The sequence below is a fragment of the Pithys albifrons genome, chromosome Z (genome assembly GCF_047495875.1).
Source record: "Pithys albifrons albifrons isolate INPA30051 chromosome Z, PitAlb_v1, whole genome shotgun sequence".
Lineage (NCBI taxonomy): Eukaryota > Metazoa > Chordata > Aves > Passeriformes > Thamnophilidae > Pithys > Pithys albifrons.
This window is the reverse complement of record NC_092497.1, coordinates 47,808,927-47,833,665: the sequence shown is the minus strand read 5'-3', so window position 1 is coordinate 47,833,665 and position 24,739 is coordinate 47,808,927. Positions and strand designations below refer to the sequence as shown.

The 24,739-nt window shown below is 38.5% G+C and overlaps 1 protein-coding gene across 3 annotated transcripts in view; it reads left to right on the top strand.

The window, feature by feature from the left end:
* Positions 1–24,739, top strand: part of CHSY3 (chondroitin sulfate synthase 3) — a 457,717-nt gene that overhangs the window by 127,683 nt on the left and 305,295 nt on the right. For 2 of the 3 annotated variants that reach the window (XR_011699970.1, XR_011699971.1), the window contains exon 3: positions 7,687–9,409. Coding sequence is in view for 1 of the 3 variants with exons in the window: in XM_071581015.1 (XP_071437116.1) it covers positions 7,687–9,246 (1,560 nt within the window). In the remaining 2 variants the exon portion in view is untranslated. Of the gene's footprint in view, positions 1–7,686; positions 12,888–24,739 lie in introns of those variants that run through there. The other variant, XM_071581015.1, reaches the window with a different exon arrangement.

Genomic DNA, 24,739 nt, shown 5'->3' with positions numbered 1-24,739 from the left:
CATCCTGGGGACAGTGTCAGCAACCAGACTTGATTCTGATGCTTAAGTTGTTTAATGTGTCTGTTAATGGTGTGTTTGAGACAGAATAACATTCATCTCTTTCTTCTGTGTCTGTGTTTACTCAAACTTCTCTTGGAAAAATTAGTAGATACACCTTTCAATATGTAGCAAGATATAACTTCCATATGAATGGCATTTTGCTGTCATTCATAGATTATGATTACATTCCAGCTTTCCTTGTTGTTTTTTGGTTCATTATATGCTGAAGTGATGATAAGGAGATCATTAGGTTTTAATACCTTAAAATAATCTGAATAGTGAAACATGAATCATTGTTCTGTTTCTGTGCCATGATGCTTCACAGCATTACTACTCAGAAACATTATCAACTCCAAACAAATGAATGTGTTTTAAAGCTATTACACTCTCAGTCATTCTTTTTACAGATATAAAGACAGTTTATTAAGCATTACACTAAATGAAAATATAAGGAAATACTGTAGCTGAAGACTGTGAATAGAAAGAGGTTGTTAGGTATCTTCTGTGGAATGTCTGTAGAAAGGTTGGCTGCTGCCTATTAATAATGTAATTAATCTTTACTAAAAACCAAACACTGTATTATTAGGAAAAAAATTAATGGATATCTCAAGTCATTGATTCCCTAACTCACAAGCATTCTAGTGGCTTGTAACCTGATTAAACTGTATGCACTACTTATATTGAAAATGTGATCTAAACTCTTCTTTTGATAGCTAGAAGTTTTTCCTTAATTTCCCTCTCAGGTACACCTAAGGCTGTTTTAATTCACTTTGTGTGTTTAAAAGCAGTATGATCCTTGTCCTTCATTTTGCAAGGTTAAGCAAGCCAAATAACATTAAACCCTTTTCATATTATAGTTTCCAATCCTGTCAAGTTTCTTTTTTATTGATATGCTTCCACACGTCTGATAAATTTGCAGGTCCAGAATTTTACGAAATTTTCTGCTGTCTGTTGGAAATATCCCAGCTGATTCAACACAAAATTTTGTTTCCATTTTCTATAGGGGATTCATACTGAAGTTTCATAATCTCCTCATGTCACCTTACTGCCTGCTGATGTTCTTATGTTCTCCTTACATGTCTGTTATTTCCAGTTTAAAAAGTCAACCTGCATAAGATGTTTAGTCACCTACCTCTTACAACCATGAGTATAGGATTATGTGTTGTATTATTACAAGGACTTAATTTCTGCAGCATTTCATCTCTAAGTTGCCTGACTCCTTCTGTGGGGTGCCTTCTCTCATCTATTCATGATGCCCTCATCTTTATGTCATGACAGTCATGTCATGACAGTGTCCAGGACTTTGTGCCAGTGCCACTAGGTACAACATTGTTCCTCAGAAGCTTCTGTAGTAAGTTCCCTCCAAACTGACAATTCCCCATTTAAACATAGCTTGTTACTACTTCTCTGTTACCTGCTTCATATGCATTTCATAAGTCTGGTCTTAAACCTTGTCCTCTCCAGGCTGGCAATATTTCTCATAGAGCCAAAAATTACTTGCTCAAATCTGTTTTGTTGTCCAGAAACTTGTGATCACCCATTACTTAGTGTTGTACTTTATTATAGTAGATGTTACTGAGAACATCCCAATGTGCCTGTAGTCATCTGAATTTCAAGGGTTTTCTTAAACCACTCAACTTGCTGCTGTTCAGCAGAACAATATTATCTCAAACAGAGTAGATTTATGTTTGCACTTCATGTGGATGAAATATCTCTGAACTCACTGGAAACAGTGAATAAATCTTCATCTGTAGTGGAGCTAAACTCTAAAGAGCAGGAGGAACAAAAATCAGAAATAGTTCCTGTTCATCTTATCTCTACATTTATTAAAAGGCCAGTTTAAATAAAAGGGTCAACAGTTTAGTACTACTGTGGATTTAAGAAGAGGTAGAGTGAATGGAGGATTAAGTTTTATGTCTTCTCTGTTAAATGGGAGGAACTATTCATAATGCTCAAAGAAAAATTGTGTTCATTAAAGAAGTGCCATTTGCATTCATTCTTTTAATATGTGGAAGTCTTGCAATAATTAAAGTGGGTTGGTTTGGGCTTTTGTGTTTATGTAATAAGAACTTGCCTTTTTTATTACATCAGTAAATCACAGCCATTACAATGATTTCAGAGCATGCAATGCAAATGACATCGTGCTTACGTATTAGGTATTGTATTTCTCTGCTGTGAAAATAAAGCTTTGCCTTTACTCTGATTTCTTTCTCATAATTTTTTAAAATTCTTACTTGCAGTTCAGAGTTCCTCAGAGCCCGATTAAATTAGTTGCATTTCTTGCCAAGTTCAAGTTTCAGCTGGCATGAAAAAAGGCAAGCAGAAGGCCTTGCCAACTCTTGCATTAGTTGTACTGTATCATTCAGAAGAATCATTCAGAAGGCAGCAAACTATTCAGGGAAGTCACTTATCAACGGATTGTAAATAACCCACCGATACGGTGGAGAGGTTGCTGCTTCCAGGAGCAAGGCTAGGAAAGCGGCCAGCAGAGCTCCCTAGGATCAGGCCCCTTAGAAGCGAGGTAGGCTCTTCCCGCCCCTGGCCCAGCGACCACCCCGAATGGAATAAGTCCACACCAGCCAGCGGTCCACGAGGAAAAGCCAAGTTTAATGCCGCGTGCTAGCTTTTGAGGAGAGCATGGGAATTCCCCGGATGTAAGTGGGGAAGAGGGGCGGAGACTGGGTGGAGTAACGCACTTCATTGGGTGCATGCAAACAAAGGGAAGGAGGGAGAGGAGGAGCGGCAAAAGGACCAATAGGAGAATGAGATGGGCAGGGAAATTCTACCATAGGGCTTATGGCACTTCGAGGCAGGGACAGCCCCTGCCCGGGCTCCAGCGGCACCTTGTGGGCGGCCCCGCCGGCAACTGCCCCCATGGCCGGGTCACGCCAGGACAGGGGGCTGTGACCCAGAGGGTTTTGTGGGAAGAGGAAACTTGGATAAGGAACGACGAAGGGAAAAATAACCAGGGTAGCCACATTAAGGGTATAACATTTAAACTGGGGAAACATCAATATAGCGTGTGAACTTATTAAAGTCCTTATAAATCTCTCACAGAGCTTCCATATTCAGGGAGCCGGGTTCCTGGACTTCGGCGTCCTCGTCTATCCATCTCTTGTAGTATTTTTGCCACTGTATAAACCCCGGGTCTACTCAAACAGTCACTAAGTCATGCAATATGAAAAAATAAAATCTTTTGCCTCCATATATTATATTGAATTTAAGACAACTTCTCCCGTTCCCTGCTTTCACTGAATGTGAAGTGATTGTATCATGACAAACTGAATGTTTATTTGGCAAAATATTCTCTCTTGACAGTAACCAGTAGGAGAAACTGAGGCAGAGGTGTAGGACAATAAGGAGATGTTGTGACATATCGCCAGCTGGAGCTTCAGGAGTTCATAGCATGGAATGAAGTCTCCCACTAAGCTGTTTAAAGACATCCAAAATTTTACCATCAGCAGATTTCTGTGCCTGTAAGATCTGTGCTTGAGTTATGTATTTCCTTTTCTGTGTTTGAGTCTTGAGTGCATTCTTGTAACTGTCATAGTTCTTCATATGAGAAGAGATGGTGACCATTCCTACCCATTTTACTTATGGTGCTCAGTTGCGCTGATTTTGTGGATTCTGGGATTGGCCTTTGTAATGGTTTGACCCATGGCTTTTTCAGTAACTATTGTATCTAAGGAAGTTACAAGTATTTCACACGTGTCTTCCACCTAGCAGTGGGGGAGTGGTGTTGTGTCTTCTTTTTTTCTTTGGCTGAGGAGCTGGAGGGAGGTGGTTGAAGTCTGGTTTTTTCGGTTCTTGGTGTTTCTTTTGTCCTAGGTGAAATTGTTTTTAATTGTGTTTGGTTTGATTCATTCGGTTTCTTTGGGTTGGGTTGGTGTCTTCCCTATTTTCCGGCTAATCAATCCCCTTTTCTCCCTTCCCCTCTCCCCTGGGGGGTGGGATCCTATGTATTGTGTATACAGTGTAGTTTGTAAATGTTAGTAAATATAATTTATTCTTTTTATTCAGTTCACTTTCTTTAGAGTGCGTTTCTTTTCAGTTTTTTTCCTTTCCTTTGCTGGGAAAGTTCTGGGAGGAGGAAGGGGGGCCAGTCCAGGGTTGGCAACAGCTAGGCCAAACCTGCGACAGCCTTCTTTGGATTACTCCCTTTTGCCCTAGTAGTCTATTCATTTAATGGTCCATATGTATGATCTTGTAGTGGCCTTGTTAATACATCTGTACCCATCATATTGATGAAAAGCTCAACATGAGCCAGGAATATGCACTGACAGCCCAGAAAGCCAATGGAATCCTGGGCTGCATCAAAAAGAAGCATGGCCAACAGGTCAAGAGAGGTGATTCTAGGTCTCTATTCTGCTCTTGTGAGACCCACTTGGATTGCATACAGTTCTGGTGTTTCTAATATAAGAAGGACATGAAACTGTTGGAACAAGTCCTAAGTTGCTAAGAGATACGAAGACAGGCTGAAAGCACTGGGAAGAGAAGATTGTGTGGAGACCTCATGGCAACCTTCCACTATCTGAAGGGGGCCTACTGGAAAGCCGGAGAGAGACTCTTCGTAGGAACTGTAGTGACAGGACAAGGAGTAATTGGTACAAATTGAAAGAGGGGAAATTTAGTTTAGATATAAGGAAGAAATTCTTTACTGTGAAGGTGGAGAGACACTGCATCAGACTGCCCAGGGAATTTGTGGATGCTTCAACCCTGTCAGTGTTCAAGGCCAGGTTGGATAATGCCATGAGCAACCTGGTGTAGTAGGAGGTGTCCCTGCCCATGGCACAGCGGGTTAAGACTAGATGATCTCTAAGGTCCCTTCCAACTGTTAACATTTTGTGAAACAGTTTGACTGATTTCAGATGGGACATCAAAATATTGACAGAGTACCTGCCTGCAGCTTTCAAGATTCAGGTGCTATATGGCCACAACCATATAATTATGTTTCTGATTCTCCCTAGACTTGTTCTCAAGCTATTTGCTTTTTCCTTCATCCCTACTGAACCTCAATGTGACACTGAACAAAATTGCATACTATGTAATTACGTTCTCTTTCCAGAGTCCTAGCAGCTTGCACTCAGCCTGACATTCTTCAGGTATAGTTAAGATTGTGTTCTTCACATATTCTTTGCATTTGTCTACACAGAATTTAATCTATCATTTTATTACTGTGCCATTCAAAATGATGAAAATTTTTGCAGGAAGGTTTGCTTTTAGCATGCTGAATAATTCTGGTTTATATTCAGTAAATCAGGACAAACCATGTTTTTCAGATTTATCAATTCAGGCTCTCACACGTGTCCATTTTCCAGGAAATTTAATCATTCTTCCTTTTGCCTTCTGGGCTGACCACCTTGCTTAGAAATTTCAAAGCAAAGCTAGTATCAAATTGATTTTTATACTGCAATATTGAAAACAAATTTCTGCATTGCACCAAGACTAAAACATGCTACCTTTAGTAAGAGTTTATGATTTCAGTGTAATTTTTTTTCTGAACTGTTTTCTCCATATTGAGAACTTTAAAGTTTTCAGTAACATAATTGAAAATGGATTAGTGCAGGTTGTTATATATGTGATAACTCAATATTACCAAGTTGATTCATTTTTTTTTCATTGCTGCTGTTAATCTGTTGTTGATTATCAAAGGCAAAATCATTACTATAATGGAGTATATCATCTCTCTGTGATTTCAGTGGAGCATATCAAATAAAACAAGGCATCTGAAATTGAAATGTAAAAATTGCAGTATTAATGTGAACAGAATATTTTTGTTAAAGAGTGCTGCTACTGTATCTGCTGTGAAGTTCATTGTGTAGTAAGTTGGGGGTTACAGGAGAATTTGCACAATTGAAGGAGAGCATTTAGCTTTACAGCAATAGCTTATCATCCGTTACAACTCTTTTGGATAAAATACAGTATACTACTTTCAACAGAACTTCCTGTGAAAAATCAAATACAAGATAATTGTGTACACTTAGTGGTTGTTTCATTTATGCTCAAATACAATTCTTCATTAGAGGACTTAGGAAAGAGTGGAGTGTCAAGCTTTGAGGGGAAGGATGTTGATACCATTTAGCAACAAAACAACTTCAGCTTCTTAATTTTATTTTCAACATTGCACATTTTCTTTCTTTTCCCCTAAGGGTACTTTACTATGAAATTCTAGATGTGAAAATCATGCCTTCAACTTTTACCAGAAAAAGTTGCAAATACAGAAGCGTGGTCACCTTGCAGAGTTCACAGCAGGCAGCTTTAAGTATAAGACACCAGGCAGGAAGTGTGCCTTATAACCAAAGAGATGGGAATCTAACTGGATCAGTTGTTCTTTTATTGTAATTCAAAGTGTAAATTGTGGAAGAAGAAGGGAAAATTGGTTTTCGAAAGAGTGAATATTATCACCAAGCCCTTTCCTCGACACTCTTTTTCAATTCAGTTTCTAATCTGCTTGTTCTGCCAGTGTTCCATCTCTTGTCCTCAAGGAATCCATATTTCAATTTTTCCTGCACTGCTGGTTTAAACACTAACGGGACTGATGGTGTTGGTTCCTGTTGTTCGTGACAGCAATGAAGTCACTCAAACCCTCCTTGGTTCATGTCATCCCAGGTAAAAAGCAAAATACCCACTTTCCGATGCAGAGCAAATGTTCTCTGACAGCCTTAGGTAGGACTTCTGTGCATAAAGACTTATTTGAGTAATGTTGTAACTTCATTTTTTTTTTCACATTTATTCTTGCTCTAACATAACAGAGATATCTGTTTTATTAGAGGCAAATTTAAGACAGCTTAAGGTGTTTCTCAGAATTAGACTGTTGCTTTTCTACATGTTACATGACTAGCCTGAAAAATTTTAATCTGACTAATAGTTTGCTCAAATGGAGTGATTTGAAGTCTGAATGGGATAGGAGGGATGCTCTAGAAGTTTTGTGTTAAAGGTCTGGATTTTTAAATGTGACAGTGTTTATTTCTAATATATGCTAACGGATTTTAAATAACTTTCATGGTTCTTAGCTTTGTTACGAGTTATTTTACATTTATTGCCCTGCTTCCAGTAGCAAAACTTCTGTTCTTGAAAGAATGAGCTAAATGTTTTGAATGTGAGACATTATGCAATCAGAACTTATCTCTCTTGATGTCTTCAGTGTATAAAAGACAAACTTCAATACCTCTCTCAGTATCTGATTGTAGCAGAAGCTTGCAATCACCTCATAGAATAACATTTTCAATCAAATTACCACATTTTCCTTGTGTATTATAAATTACAAACTAGTCTGTTTGCAGATGAGAAAAACTAAGCCTTTCTCCTTTATCTGCTAACCGTTAGAAATAATTCTGTCTCTCTGGAGTTAGTAGGTGTTAGCTTAGCTGTGCAGTTAGATGAAGTAGAGATAAACCCAAGATCCCTTCCTGTTCACTTAGATAGAAGACAGTATTTGCTTACTGTGGACACTACTGAAACAGAGACCAAAAGAGTGTAAATATTTCTTACTGAATGCTTTGAAGTTTTATGCCTTAAAATAACCATGATCTATGTAAGAATTGGTAATGCTCAGCATGATACCAATGTGAGTACTTTTATGAGTAGAAGCACTTCCATTTAACATCTCTTTTCCCCCTATACCCCTCTCTCTCTCTCTCTTTCTAGATGCAGCAGTTGTTCCATGAAAACTATGAACACAACCGCAAGGGTTACATTCAAGATCTTCACAACAGCAAGATTCACACAGCCATAACCCTTCATCCAAACAAAAGGCCAGCCTACCAATACAGGCTGCACAATTACATACTGAGTCGCAAAATTTCTGAACTGCGCTATCGGACCATCCAGCTCCATCGAGAGAGTGCCCTGATGAGCAAGCTCAGTAACACTGAAATAAATAGGGAAGATCAACAACTGGGAGTGATGCCATCTTTCAGTAATTTCCAGCCACGTGAAAGACATGAAGTCATTGAGTGGGAGTTCCTGACAGGAAAATTTCTTTACTCAATGGTGGAGAACCAGCCACCTCGACAGAGCCTGAGCAGTGTCCTGCGGGCTGCATTGGATGATACTGTGATGCAAGTTATGGAAATGATAAATGAGAACTCTAGATCTAGAGGAAGGCTCATTGATTTCAAGGAAATACAGTATGGCTACCGCAGGGTGGACCCTCTGCATGGAGTGGAGTACATTCTGGATTTATTACTTTTGTACAAAAGGCACAAAGGAAGGAAAGTTACAGTTCCAGTGAGGCGTCATGCTTACCTTCAGCAATTGTTTAGCAAACCTTTCTTCAAAGAAGCAGAAGAGTTGGATGTAAGAAGCTTGCTGAAAAATACCAACACTGACACTCAATCTTTTCTTTCAAATTCTTTAAAGATTTTTTCCTCATCATTCCAAGGCACCAAAGACATTGGAGGATACAGTGACAAGAAAATACATATCCTTGTCCCTGTCACAGGAAGATTTGATATTTTCTCAAGATTTATGGATAACTTTGAGAAGACTTGTCTGATTCCCAGGCAGAATGTAAAGTTGGCAATAATTCTGTTCAGTTCTGAGACAGGCCAAGACTCTAGCAAACACATAGAGCTAATGAAAGAATATAGCATTAAGTATCCTAAGGCAGATATGACCTTGATTCCAATGTCAGGAAAGTTTTCTAGAGGTTTAGGTCTTGAGATGGCTTCATCTCAATTTGACAATGGCACTTTGCTGCTATTCTGTGATGTTGATCTGATATTCACATCAGACTTCCTCCAGCGATGCAGAGATAACACTATTCAGGGAGAACAGGTTTACTATCCTATCATCTTTAGCCAGTATGATCCAAAAGTAATATATGGAGACAACCCTCCAGCTGACAGTAGTTTTGTTTTCACAAAAAGAACTGGATTTTGGAGGGAGTACGGATTTGGAATTACCTGTATTTACAAAAGTGATCTACTTACTGCTGGTGGATTTGATACCTCAATTCAAGGCTGGGGACTGGAGGATGTAGACCTCTTTACTAAAGTGATAACATCTGGCTTGAAGGCTTTCCGAAGTCAGGAAGTAGGAGTTGTCCACATTTTTCATCCAGTTCAGTGTGACCCCAGTTTAGATCCGAAACAATATAAAATGTGCTTAGGGTCCAAAGCAAGTACATTTGCTTCTACCATGCAGCTTGCTGGACTCTGGCTACAAAAACACTTGGGTGTCAGGTACAACTGGACTCTGTCCTGACATCTGAGCCTATTTGGCCTTTTTAGGGGAGTTTACCTCATTATTATATTATTTGATTTTGTTGTCATAATTTTAAACTCCCTCCTTGTTGTCTTCCAAAGACTGTTGACCTCAAATGGGATGACTCTGCTGTTCACTGATGTTTCTTACACCTTCTGACATGGTGAGGTGAATTCCTTCATATTTCTTTTATTTGAAAATCAGTCAAGTTGTGGAAATCATATAATCCCATGGAGCATATACATCACAAGAGACTGTATCAGAAGAATGTTCTCTTTTAGCTTTCAGACGCAGTATCATCTTTGTTGTATTCCTTAGATTTGATGTGATACAAATATTTACTGGTGAAGGTACCACAAAAGTGCTTTATGCTTCTTCTGGGGATGGAACTCTGTAAGATAAACTTGAGTTTTATAATTTATATGAGGACTTATATGTATAAATGCTACTTTTCTTCATCTTTAGAATTTTTAAAGTCAGTGAATAACTATAATTGTACCTTTATTTTTAAGAAAAAAAAAAGAGTAAAGCTGAGGAGCTACTGGCAAATGCAAATGGTACTGGCTACCATGGTCACTAAAAGTCTTATATTAAAACAAACTCCTCATCGTTGTTCAATCAAAGTGTAAATGAACTTTGTTTTCACAGCAAACCAGATATAATCAAATGCTCATGTACACTTCAAAAGACTTGTGAGCCATCATTCCTTCATTTGTAGGCAAGAAGTAACTCTGCCTTCACATGGTCATTTGTGATTAAGTGGAGATATACAGTATTCTTATTTTGAAACACATAGTAGAAGTTGCTCTTTCTCTTTTTGAATGAGTCTTTAATACATAATTTTCTTTTACATTCCTTTCATAAAGCTGCACTTGATATAGAGTGTTAGAAGTTGAAGCTCTATCTTTATTTTTTGTTACATTTTCATGGGTATTGGTACTCAGTAGCAATATTTTTATTGTTAAAATAGTTGTAGGATAATTATTTAAGTTTCAAAGTTTACTATTGCTGGTCAAAGTTCCTTGCCAATATATTTTTATTAGTTGAGATTATAAGACTGTGTTCAGATTTATCTCTCCAGATAGTCTGAAGTTGTCATTTTGTAGATTCATGAAGTAAAGTATTTAAAGTGATACTAGCAAAAGAAGTAATAAAATAAATTTTTGTATTTTAGGGAAGTGTTTATATAGGGATATATATGTGTGTGCATGTGTTTGTGTGCATGTGTATATATCCCTATATACATAAAGATTTATACAGAGAGTAATTTCAAAGTATGGTCCTCCTTTCAGTTCAGGCAATGTTTTGTTACAATTGTTGTTATTTTTGCCATATGCTTGGAACATTTCATGTTATACTGTGGTAAGAGGTCAGAGACATCCAGGAAACCATCACAATTCAGCTAAACTTAAATTAATACAATGGGTACCTTCAATAGCCTCAGTATCCTTGATTTTAAACTATATTTCAAACAGAGCTGGGTAAGAAAAAGTTGAAAGTTTTTCAGCTGTAACTGGCAACTTCATTTGCTTTCAAGAAAAAACAACTGAGAGATTGGAATTCAGTGACACATCTACTTACAGAGGATATCCTGCTAAATTTCCTAAGACATGGGAAGGATGTGTAGGTATCTTGTCTGTGGTTGTCTGTGTTGGATTTACCATGCAAAGAAGGAAGCAACCCTGATAAGGTTTGAGTAACCTCAGAATTAAAGGGCTGGACGTAGCTTGGTGTGAGCTTTAAAAAAAGGCCATTCTCTTGAGCCTTAGAGAGGGTAGTAACTGTAGTACATGGGAACAAATAGAGGGTAATTCATATTTGTCTGCCCTGCTCAAAGAGAGCTTCTGGCTTGTTGTTCTCCCAGAGCTCTTGCCTTCCTAGCCCAGTAGTGTTAGCTCAAACATATGTCAAAAGTAAAAGTCAGTTATTACTTATGAAATAATACTTGAGAACTGCTCTTTGAATTGCATGCAAAGATCAACTTTTTTCAATAAGAAAGCCAAGAACAAGGAACATGTTATTTAATTGATCAATCTCAACTAACCAGTGCAACCCGCATTGTAAATATCAAAAACTACCCTGTTGATAAATGTTTATGATGATTTCATAAACAAGAAAAAAACTAATGATTTACAAAAACGTCTAAGGAAATCATTGACTGCTGGGATATATTCAGTGCTTATCTCAATTAATCAGTTTAGTGGCCAGAAAGTATTTGCTCAGCTCAAAGTAAAATAGTTGATTACAACAAGCAATGAAACCAATTTTTCAGTGGGGATAAAGATGTATACAGAGGACTTGCAGGATCAGGTCCTACATGATAGAAACAAAATGCTAGTATTTACCAGTACAAATATTTATTTAATATCTGACTGATTCATTTGTTTATATGATGAATTACTTTGTTAAAAACCTGATTATAAATGTTTATTATTAAATATTGCTTTATCTTTTGAAATAACTATCCTGAAATAACTTGAGAACTTGTGTTAGTTTGTCAAAGGAATAATATGCCTTTTAAGGAGATCATATTAAAAGAAAAAAAAAGCACAAAAGTGTTAATGTTACATATGTATAGATTAAGATGGAAATATCTGTGCTAATCAACTGTTTGCTTTTGTCTAGTCCAAATCATAATCTTGACTGTAAAGTGAAATTTCCATGTGTATGATGTCTGTTTGTAAATGTCTGACTAGTGAATTCACAATAGAACATAATGATCAATTTTACCTAGAATCTTGCCCTGGGAATAGGTTTCCTGCTTTCCTGGCTGGGAAGCAGGTTGTGGACTGCTTGCCCTTTGGCTTTTCAGACCCTGCCATTCTTAAAAAAATATCTCAGTATTCGCCACCCATAAAGCTCAGAAATCCCTATACCACCACATCATGATGTGTTTTCCCATTCATAGTACTTAATTTAACCGAGAATTTACATCTCTTAGATGAAGGAAAAACAGCAGATTAGGCTTTCTAAGACTTGCTGTGTATACTATGAATCAAGCTGAAGAAAGGCAGAGGGGCAGGCGTAGGTGTGAAGCTCAACTGCAGGAGTTGGCACCTTCTGCCCAAGTCATGTCCTTGCTCCACCCATCCTGCCACATGCCTCTCCTTGGAGCAGTGAACAGGCAGTGCAAGCCAGCACAGCAGCTGGCTTTGTGCAAGCAGCTGCTTTTGAAAAGCAAAAGGGCTATTTTAACCAGTGGTTGGGGGGGTGGAGAGTGAAAGGAGGGTGCTGAACTGAGGATTCATTGAATTGAGTTGGCAGATTGCCTTGTGCAGGTTCTGTTTCTCCCTTTCCCCACAGGGCAAGTGAGCCTCGTCCCACACCTCTTCCCTGTTTGCTTTCAAGTGGCATTGTGAAGGAAGGGGCAAAACTATCACTCCTTCCATTTCATGGGGCTAGTGGGCATGGACCATACACTACCATATAATGAGACATGTCGGGGAAAAGGTGCAAATGGTCTTCCCAAAAAACAGTACAGAGAGGCACCTTCTGCACTCACCAAAGACCAGAATATGTGCACAAAAGTGCCTTTTGGAGCTTTTGCACCAGTGTATGCTTAACAGTGCCTCGAGACTCCTGCAAAAATTATGATGCTGGTGAAATGACTCATATGAGTGTACTGCACATCCGGAGGAACTATGGAGACTTACAAATAACATGAGTTAACAATCACTTTCTTTAAATAGAGCAAATAAGCAATTTAAACTTATTTTGGTTTCTTGACTAGTCACTACAATTACTTCTTAAGACATAGTTTGCCACACTGAAGATTTTACTCCAAAGAATGACACTAGCTTTAAAATGGAAACAAAACTAATGTGCAGTCTATATCTACCTTTCCTGTAACTTGAAATTGGTTTAAATTTTTGGAAAAACATAGGGACTAAGAATTGCTGAGCCACTGACTGGGGAAAAGTTTTTTGTCTCTGGTCTCCTTTTAAAAGAGAATCAGATGAGAAAAAGTGTCTGTTGTAGATACACACATAAATCAGCCATGATGTTATGGTAGCAGTGATAATTATGGTCCTAAACTGCATCACGATGAAATGTTTCACTACGTGTAACTATTTACAATAAGTGAATATCACTGAAAGTTAAAGTCTGTCATACATCTGTAAGTAACACAAAGTTAGTTCATTTTCAATTCTTTCATGTCTTAGAATAATTTTCTTTAAATTTTCTTCTGTCGCCATTTATTCCTTTGATTAATGAGATGACTTGTCATGACTCACTCTCACTTTCCTGTTTTTGTCCTTTTTCTATGCATATTACTACCATATTGATACTTTTTGAGCTAGCTTGATATTTCTGTTATGCTTTTATGATGTCACTGCCATATAAAACTGCTGAACTAGAATATTTTACTGCACAAATTTCCAGTCCTACTTCCAACTGTTTCCATTTGCCTGTCACTGTAAGTTAAACATGTTCTGAATACTATTACCTCATCTCTTCCTCTGATCACCTTCATACTGGAATCCCACCAAAGCATGCAAATGCAAAAACTTTAGAAATTGGGAAAACTTTGCAATACTTAAGTCTGAGAAAATGAACAGATTCTGTGGATTTACTTGATCTCCTTTTCTTGTTTGGTTTTTTGTCTTCAAGTCTTTTGTCTAGATTTTTAGAGCCATACCTATCAGTTTCATAATTTCAATAAAATAAAGACAGCTTATATATGGGCTACATACAGCAAACTGTAATTTTACACCATAATTATTTTCTAGACATCTAATTATGGAACAGATGTTTGCTATTTATGTGAACTTTGGAGATAAATTAAAAGCATTCCTGTTGATTCAGAGTTTACATACTGCTTAGGCAGAAATCCAAAGATGTAGGCTAAGTTTTCTTTGTTTTGTAGAGTTGGTGGGAAGATCTCAGCTCTGCATAGGATACCTGCAGTGTGGTAGTGCTCTTCACAAGTCAGCCATGTCTGGTAATGATTTTAAGTGATTGGAAAGTTATGGGTGTACCATCCAGCTTCATATAATGGGCAAGACTTTCTGGACTTATCTAAACATCTGAGAGACAAATCTTCAGATTCAGTGGCCAGTGACATAATCAGATGGTAGGCCAAATGAATACATCTGCTACTGCAACATCTGGGCACCACTGAAAGCATCTCTTTAAAAAAGGAGGCCCAAAGAATACAGTGAGCTTAGTGAAGATATTCCTAGAAGATGTATATTCTAGCTAATATAGTTGCCAAATACTTATACCTAGAGCAGGGAAATTGCATTTAGGTGAGTTTTTAGAAAGAATAGAAAGGTTAAAATCAATGATTTAAAAAAAGCTTGTGCTTGTGATCATTAACATTTTTATTATTGGTTATTTGGGGAGCCTTCATGACTTGCTCTCTCACTCTTGATTAGGGTAATGTGCAGCAATAAACTGTGTTTATTTTTCATGTCTCTCCATACACTGCTACCTAACTGCTTTAAAGATGGTGGTAGAACTGTGAGTGACCACAGAGAGAACTACTGAATGTAGTTCAGCCTCAAAACCAAAACTCATATCTGTTCCCATGTAAGGACAACTCACATATAAAAAGTAGAAGCCTGAGTCTGTGCCGTGTCATGGTATCTGGGGACCCACCCTAACGATTTTAGTGTGTGATTGTTAGGAGCTGGCACAGGCAGTCTGAACAATGTCTGAACACACCACTTGAATCAAAAAATGAGAAATTCAGAAGAGAGAGAGGAATGCAGTAAAAATGTTTCTTGGATGATAGTACAGATAGGAATGATGTAAATTCAGAGAGGAATGTGTATCTTTTTATGTTAACAGAGTGGAACATAAAACTGGTTCTTTCTGAAAGCTTTTCCCTTTGCTTTACATTCCACTTGTACATGCAGAAACAAATGATGGGACTATCTGGAGCAATACCGAAACTATAGACCTTCCACAGGTACCTGATTTGTTCTGACCAGCAAGACCAAGTTTTGTGAAGTGGTAGATGAGCCGGCAATGTTTTAATTTTTCCTCTTCTCTTTTCAGACATGACACACTTTATTTGTTATTTAACTGGGAGTGGGATCCTTGACAGTTTTGTGTCAAAGGTTCTGCAGTGTTTTGTGCCGGAGATGTTTTAGTTTTTCTGTTGTAACTTCACATATTGCACTGCTACGTGGCACATCACTGCTTTAAATGATGAAGTTTCCTTAAGCAAAGACTTCTAGAAGTAGTATACAGCTGATGTAACCTTGCAACCACAGCTATGTGACTGAAATAAAGGACATTCACCTGTGGTTGTTTATTTGCTGCATTCATACAATGGTGTTGCGTGGAGGGAAATTTTAAATTAATATGAGTTATGACTGAATGTTTTCTCGTGACAAAGCTGACCAAATCTGTTTAACTGGGGCCAAGTGATGAGCCATTCCTCCATGGTGTGGTGTTACTGGAGGATATCCAGAGACTATAGGTGCTTTTAACAAAACGAGTTGCAGAGAGATATCTATGATAAAATTGAATAGGAAGCACTGTGTTTTGCACTCCAGAAGTGCTGGCAGCAGAAGATTTGTCTTACTGGTAAAATTATATAAAGCCGCAACTTCTGCCACAGTCAAAAATTATTCAAGGGACAGACACAAGGGCAGATCCAGGGATCTTGCCCTCATGTGTGAAAGAGACCAGAGAGATCAAGATTTAGCCTGGAACACCCTGAGAAGAGAGCCCACTCTGAAAGAAACATGAAGTTCAGCAAAGAAGGGAGCATGCAAGAATCCAAAGAAAATATTATCTCTCTTCTTTTTCTTTTAAGCTTGACATGGTGCTGTACTTATCAGGGAGCTACCAAGGCTGCCTGGATTCAATTCAGCACCAGGTGAAAAAAGCACTCTAAAAGGAAACATAAATGCTGTGTATGTGACAGGAGCAGATACTGGGGGGCAATGGGAAAGAAAGTGTGTGGCAAATCATATAACAAGTCAAGAAAATACACTTTTTTTTTGCTTGTGAAATAGAAGGTAATGTGGGTGTAAGCAATTTTACTAGCCTTGATATGTAAGGGCAAGCATGGGTAATTAGAGGACATAAATTTGCAAGGAAGAAGGTACGGTGTAGAAAGCAGAGTCCCTGTGTAAACACAAAATTTGATTAAAGTAGACATTAAAGTATACGTGAGAAAATAGCACAAGGAAAAGGAAAGAGAGAAAATGGAGGAAGAAAGGAAGAACTTTAAAAGTTTTAATAAAAACCATCTGAAGGACTAGAATAGATGTAACCATTAAGCACTGGATACAGAATGCTTTGCAGTGCCATTCAAGAAACATGGGAAACATGTTATGGAAGCACTGCACCACACTGCTTTACCTGGGTATGGCTGAGGGAACAAATGCAAACCTAATATTAAAATATGCTTTCTTTGGTTTACTTTTTATCAGAGCCTGAATTACCTGCATTTCGTTTTCTGTTGGTTTACCCCCACACTGTGGCAAATATTCAGGTGCTGTGTTACTGTATTTTTTTTCTATATTCAATAAATGGAAGACCTCTCTTTAATATTAAGAGTTGAAGTTTAGTGGTAGAGAAATGGCAGTACCAAGGCTATCACACATCTGATTTTTTTTTTAATAAAATGTACTCCAGTTACAAAAAGTTGGCACTCAGCAGAAACGTTTGCAGTCTTATCCCATTTCTCTTTCCCTTATACCTTCAGTTTCTAGCATCTCTTCTACTTAGGTACTGATGAGAAATTTGGAAAACTAAGGAAATCTATCTCTTTTTATTATCACCATAGCAAAGAATTTAATCTTGCACACAGATTTTATCATGAGCTTATGGATTTAACCTAAAACCATATATCCCAGATAAAATTTCTTTTAGAACCTTCATAGTTTATTCATACAAATATGAAGTTATACTCCGTAATTACATCAATGGTGTGTAAAATTGCTGAACTACAGCACTTTCTTGAATTAGTTCCCAGCTCCAGCAAGCCATTTCCATTTGCCTGTCACTTCTCTTTAGACTATCCTGAATTTTATTACCGCTTTCCTCAGTCTCTTCTCATGACATCTAGAGTTTATTGCCAGAAACAGGAGCTCAAAACCTTTCCAGTTTTAAAATGCATCTCCAAAATTGGGTCTGAAGCATACAGGATTCACTGATTCAACAGACATTAAAGGGCTCAGTGACACAAGGAAGCAAAGTCTTTGAAACAGAAAACACTAAAGCAGAAAGGTGCTTACCTCCTGAGACATTCCATTTTATAGAATCACACACAATCACAGAATGGCTGAGATGGAAAGGGACCTCTGCAAATCATAGAATCATAGAAGAATTTGATTTGGAAGAGATCTTTAAATGTCATCTAGTCTAATCTCTCTTGTAATAAGCAGTGACATCTTCAACTAGTTCAAGTTACTCAAAAGCCCCATCCAACCTCACCTTAAATGTTCTCAGGAACAGGACATCTTCCACCTCTCTGGGCAGGCTGTTTGAGTGATTCACCAATCTCATTCTGAAAACCCCACCTTCCTTATATTTAATGTAAATCAATTCTCTTATAGTTTAAAACCATTACCCCCTGCCCTGTTGCAATAAACCTTGCAAAAAAATTTGTCCCATCTTTCTTATAGGCACCCGTCAGGCACTGAAAGGCTGCTGTAAGGTCTGCCTGCAGCCTTCTCCTCCAGGCTGAACAACTCCCACCAACTCTCTCAGGGTGTCTTCACAGAGGAGGTACCCCAATCCTCTGAACATTTCTGTGTATCTCCTTCCACTCCAACAGCTCCATGCCTTTGCTGTGCTGAAGGCACCGAAACTGGGTGGAGGACTGCAGGTGAGGTCTTGCCAGAGCAGAGTAGAGGGACAGAATCACCTCTCTTGACCTGCTGGCCACGCTTTTGTTGTTACAGGATATGGATGGCTTTCAGGTCTGCAAGCACACATTGCTGGCATATGTCCCACTTTTCACTGACACCCCCAAGTCCTTCTTGGCAGGGCTGCTCTCAATCTGTTCATCTCCCAGCCTATATTGATATCAGAGATTGCCCTGACCTGAGTGAAGCACCTTGCACCTGGTCTTGGTAAACCCCATGAGGTTCCCATAGGTCTGCTTCTCAAGCTGCTCCAGGTCCATCTGAATGGCATTGCATACTTCAGGTGTGTCAACTGCACCACTCAGCTTGGTATCATCTGCAAATTTTCTGAGACTGCATTCAATCCATGTCATTGATGAAGACATTAAAGAGCATGAGTCCCAGTATGGACACCTGAGTGACAGCACTTCCCACTCATCTCCATCAGAACACTGAGCCATTGACCACTATCCTTGGATGCCACCATCCATCTGATTTCTCATGCACTGAACAGTCCACCCATCAAATCCATTTCTCTCCAATTCAGAACAAGGGTTGTTGTGGGCAACCATGTCAAAGGCTCTACAGAAGTCCTGGCTCTCTTGAATCATCACCGCCCCTAAACCCTGCTAAAAGTTGGGTAGAAACCACTGATTTCTCTCTGCCTCAGTAAGCTGAATGGGTTTTCAGATGTAACTTTAACAGCTAAAAACTCTACTGGATTGAAAACCATCCATGGAGTGAATGCATAGGTGCAAAAAAACTTCTGTCCCAGATCCACCTTGTTCTGCAGCAGTAAGCAGGATGCTCAAATATGCCAGTGGGGGAAAAGACCAAGCAATGATCAGGCAGAAAAAGTAAGGAGCATCTGAGGGAGTTTTTTAATTGTAATTCTAAGAAAAACTGTAGTGCTGCTGTTGTTAAGAAGTCAGTTACCTGCTGAGGACTGAACTAAGGTAAGTTGACCATCTTGGCTACCAGTGTGGCCAGAGATATCTGTTAAGTGCTATGGTATTTATACTGATAAACTAAGCCATTGTGTATTTAGGTCTGTGATCCAACTACTATTAAATAGTGAGTTTATTTGTCTCTTTCTTGTTCTTTTCTGATAAAAGCAGGTAACTATAGACAAAATTGTGACCTTATTTTGGTGCCTCCAAACCTAGTCCAAAGCACCAAAGAGTAATAATAATATCAATGTTACAAAAGAAAATGCACTAAGACCAATGTCACTGACACTGATAGAAAATGTTCTGTATGTATTGCTGTTTTGTCTTGAGGATTTTTTTAGGTTGTGACATTTCCTCCTATGAAAGGGAGCAAACGGATTCTTCAGTTACTGCCCTTATAATCTTTGTTTTTTGTCTACTCTGGGTCACTTAAACTGGGTGAATGGAGTGGTCAATAGTAGTGGCAAAAAATATTTGCCAAATTGGTTTCATTATAAGGCTGTCAAAACAGATCAATAAAGGCAAAAACTCTGGAGAGCAGCAAGTGACCAATTGAACTATTGCAGGCAGCATTTGACAGGAGGAGGAAGAAATTACAGTTTTTTGATCCTATTAAGGAGTACCTGTAAGACTGAAGCATCTGTTAAAATTCAATATAAAAGTTCCCCAAGGTCTCCTATAACTAAAAAGTGCACTCCAGATTACTGTAGCAATTTCAGAATTTACAGAGTAATTCCAGTAACATAGATTATGGTTTCCATGTTTCTGGAATTAGAGATTTTCTCTATCCACATACTTATTGGTATATTCACATCATCTTTATGTGTAGTTCACTTGCCAAATTTTGTCATGAATCAAATCACATAAGGCTATATCCTAACTGCCAGTCTTTGAGAATGTTTCAGCACTAAAAGAGGAGCATAAAGCTAATATGATTCCTTTCCAATTTGTAGTATTAAAGTGTGGTGTAAAATTTCTGCTACTTGATATAGGAGCCCACATGGTATCACAGTGGTATTGAGTTTGCTCAGAAAATAAGCAAAATTGATGGGTTGGGAATGGCTTCACACTTGCAGACAGTGTCAAGGCAGCCACTGACTAAAATCACATTTGGGCAGCACTTTGGATCTCCTTCTGTATCTGCCTTCTAATGAAATAAAATTTTACTTTTTAATTTTAAATTTTAATTCATGATTATTTAGTATTTTCCATCTCATTCTTCAACAAAACTCTGTGTGAATCAGAGTTTACTTTCTTTCTCATGCACCTTGAATGGATGAGATTGGTGGGGTGTGAAGAGATACAAAATTGCAGAACTACTTGCCTTTTCTAAAATTCCCTTCAGTTTCTGAGAAACTGAAAAGCAGTCCTTCAGAGCAGATATGTTTATTTTACTTTGGCACAGACACTTATTTCTGCATTGAAAAAGGACTCTATCAAAAAGAAGCAATTTAGAAAGTGCTTTTTGCTGCCAGATAGGATTCATAAATCTGACTGATAAGGCAGATTGCAGTAGGCGATTTCATCTGCCCTCACTTTGAGAGCAAGAGAGAAGGAGTTTATATTATTTCATGGACCACTTATAGATGAACCTATTTTTACAGATGGCTTTAATGGAGGATTTAAAAGATTTTCTGCAAGGAGATTTTTTATTAAAATGAAAATCTGCAGGAGAGGGGAATAGAGTAAAGGATGAATATCATTTGGATGAAATTATATGGATGATTAATGCCACACTAGGGATCATTTGAATTTTCTAAATTGTCTCAGAAGCTTTGCAGTCTTTGCTGTTGTGTCATGAGTAAGATCAGCTTTTGGACAAGTGATATAAAAATCATCATCTAAGAGAAGACAGATTATGGATGTAAAGGATTGGGCTTGCTGGATGTAATTATACTGAAAACTTAAAAAGTTTAAAGCAGTAAGAGCTTGTAGGAGCTGTTTAAAAAGCTTCAGCCCCAGAAGGGGCTAGTGATTGCTGAGGTTAGAAAAGACTGCACCCACCTTCAGTAGGAGTGGAGACCAGTTACTTGAACTGAACAGGCTTGCAGCTAGCAGGATCTCTGCAGCTATTCTAAGAGGACTGCAAGCTATCCACTTAGGTAAGGTGTGTTACTGGGACTACCATCCATGTCTAAAAAGTTTAGAGAAAGCAAGATTGGCAGTTCCTGTATCTGTAGGGAGAACAGTAACAGTGGCTTCTAACAGGCCACTGGGGCTTTGAGAGGTTATTAGGGCATATCTTCATTTTTCCTGAATGGGATGGAGTCAGCTAAACTGTATCAAGACACTGACAAAAGAATTCCTATGTCTGTCTCACACAGCTGGTAAGTACACGCTGCAGCTGCCCTATACCTGCTCTAATTTATGCCAGGACTTACTGGGTCATGGGAGACTGGGTCATAGGACTGTCATTACCTGACAGTCACTTCTTGCACTGTTAATCCCCCACAGACAACTGTGACACTACATTTGCAAATAGGCAAGTTGTGCTTCCAGGCCTAAAGAGAAATACAGGACATCTTGAGGAAACACAGGATGAGAGAAAGATATAACTGCTGTGGAGGTTTTGTGCCACATCTTCCTTTACCTAGAGAAGAAAAGAATTATTTGCTACGGCTAATTGTCACATGGAGAAGGGACGGAGAAGCCTAATGACAGGGTGGACAGCTGCGTACCACTGTGGGTCTGTGACCAGGCTCCCTGCATGCCATGGTGACATAGATAAGAATTACAAATTGGGAAGAAATCTACTGCTTACCCTGGAAAACAAATTGTCAGCTTGTTTGGGGTAAAAAATGAGGATGCAAACATCGCTGAATCTACAGAGGTGTGAAAGCCTGTGCTGTTAGAGTTGAAATGGCTGAGAGGACCTTGTTGGCAGAAGCTGGTGGAAAACTTTTCAAGTTACAGGAGTTGTTTGTGGACAAATGTGAAAGGAATCAGACATGGTTTGCTTTGTCAACTATTATATTATTGATCCCGGCAGTCCAGTAGTGTAAAGGAGAGCACTCTGGACTCTGAATCCCAAGGACCTGAGTTCGTGTCTCAGTGGGGACCATCCCCTGGCAGTTAAATGTCTCCCTACCATCTGATCCCATCAGATCTTGGATGCTGAGCAGTGTCAGCCCCGGTTAGTACTGGGTGCTGTAGACAGTCCTGAGGACTTCACTGTCACTGTCCAAGCTCGCTCGGCCATGGCAGATGGACCTCAGGACTTAAATGGTGGGGCCAGTTCTGCGCACACTGAGCCTCACCTAAAAAATCCACTGCACAGGCTGGAAGGGCACACCCACATGGGGAGAGCCCTTCCCGAATCTGCGTTTAAGTCTTGCCATACATACATATTTTTGATCATGGGACCAATTGGTTTCCAGCTCAAAGTTTAATCAAAGCAATGCAATTTGACAACCTGCTAAAACCTTTGAGATCAAGATGCCTTTCCTAGAAATAGGATGCCATTAAACATCATCTTCACCATCACTATTGACCCTTCAGAAATTCTCCCATATCCAACAATATCAGTTTCAATTAACATTAATAGCTTGTGGAAGGTACCTACCTGGCTTGAGTAATCTGATTGATTGCAGCACATGCCCCACTTTGTATAATGCGGTTTCCTAAAGTTTTATCAAAGAGATGTAACTCTCATGAAACATGCATTGTTGGCAAGGGCAATTATATTTAATGTGTGAGGAAAAAATTGACAATGTCCTTATTTTTGTCTAGAGAAACTTGATGAATTCAGAGGAAGCCATGCTAGAAGTCAGACTTAAGATGACAGCCATTAGAAATGTAGGCAAACCTAAAACAGATTGAGCAATTTTTTTATTATGTACTTTCAGTAAACAAAAGTTGGGAACTCAGGGTTATGCTAGCTACCCTTCCTCCATATTACCTAATATGAATACTGCTTTTCTGCTCTTCTGGAAGTGAGTTCACCTCCATACACATCACACCTCTTTCATCATCAACATAAGATACTACTGCCAAACTCTGTTGTGATGTTTTTAAACAAGCATCTTATACAGTTGTCGGAGTGGATTCTGCTTGCTGACTAATACATCTTCATTTTTCTTCCTTTCTCTTATTTGACACATAGGTAGTAGGTCTCTGAGATCATTCTATTTCTTGGCCTATGTCTGTACCATATACAGTAGGCCATCAAGTCTGTTTGTGGGCTTCAGTGGATCCTCGTAATAAAAAAGCCCCATGTGATTTTTTTCTTTATATTATATTTGTGCCTCATCCTTTAATACAATTATATACTGATTTAGGATCTTATAAGGCCCATTTGGCAGAAATAATGCTTTCATCTTTAATATGGTAGCTTTCAATCTCTTGAAAGTTATGGAAATATTAATCATAGAAATAGGAACCTTAGCAAGATTTCTGTTACAGAAACTTCCAGCATTTCACTTTATGTACAAATGCTTCAGTAGGTGGAGATAGTAAATAACCAAAAAAGAAAAAAAAATAGGACAGTTAATCCATACATTTGTAAAGTAATACATCCTTTCCAGCTATGCAATTCACATTAAGATCAATGAGTTCTGCCGCTAAGTCCCCTTGCAATTAGAAGTTCAATTGAATGGTTCTGGCTTTAGAAGTTTATAGGTGAGCATTCAATAGCAAAGTGTATGTGTTCCAGAGAACTGTTCTCTTTATCTGCTTAGAGAAGATCACCTCTGCCACTCACTGTTCCTCCACCTTAAATGTCTCTCTGACAGGTTTACAAGAGCAATTAATTTGGTCCTTTAAAAACTTTGCACACTCTTGTCTTTCATGTCTCCTCTCTGAAATAGAAGGAAGAGAAACAGTGCAAGCAAGAAGGAATTTGTCTTCATGGATCAGTCCAAAAAACCCCCAAACCAAAAAAAAACCAAAAACCTGAAAATACAATTCTGTTACAGGAATCATCTTTAGTTAGGGTCACCTTGCCTTTAAACTTACTTGTTCTGAAGCTATCAACTGGAATTCATCCTTAGAAAAATATTTGTGTTTGTAATGCTGTTCATCATTTTGGTTTTGTCAGTCATGAGTTAGCAAAGTGGGCCCCTGGTCTATCTCTGTAAGTGTTACACAAAGTTATTCCTGCCAGCAAATCCTGCTGGCAAGCAGGCACAGACATATAATACCTTCTCAAGCAGCAAAGAACTCTTCAGAAAACTGAGCTGAAACCAGAACCCAGTCCAGATAAAATGTAATTAAGTCTGTTTTGTTCTTCCCTTCCATACGTGCAGGGAATTTGCCTTTCTTTAACTCATATTGAAACATGGTCTCCTGAAATAACTGAACAGAAGTGGGAGCCACCATGTGAACACTTAATCATCTGTGTGGTGGGGAATTTTTGTCCTGTCTTAACTCCATTTGCAATTGCTGGAGTCATCACCTTCAATTCAATAGGACAAAAACATGAAAAAGGGAGACAGCATGTGTTTATCAAAGACTGTATAACAAAATTGCAGTAATGAAGATCCACTGATGAAATAACAAAGTGTAAAATTAATGACAGGCTAATGCAAAAAGGTATATTGAAAGCCTTTCTGTAATTTGAGATGAGCTGACAGCTGTGACAAAGGGAGAGAAGGAAAGGGGAAGCCTATTAAGGAGCACAGTTCCCTGCTCTCTTAAAAGGCCCATTCTTGTCTTACCTCCCACACATTTTCCATGCTATGTAAAGTGAAGAGACTGTGCCTATAATGCAGCATAGAGTATCATCATTGTGTTCTA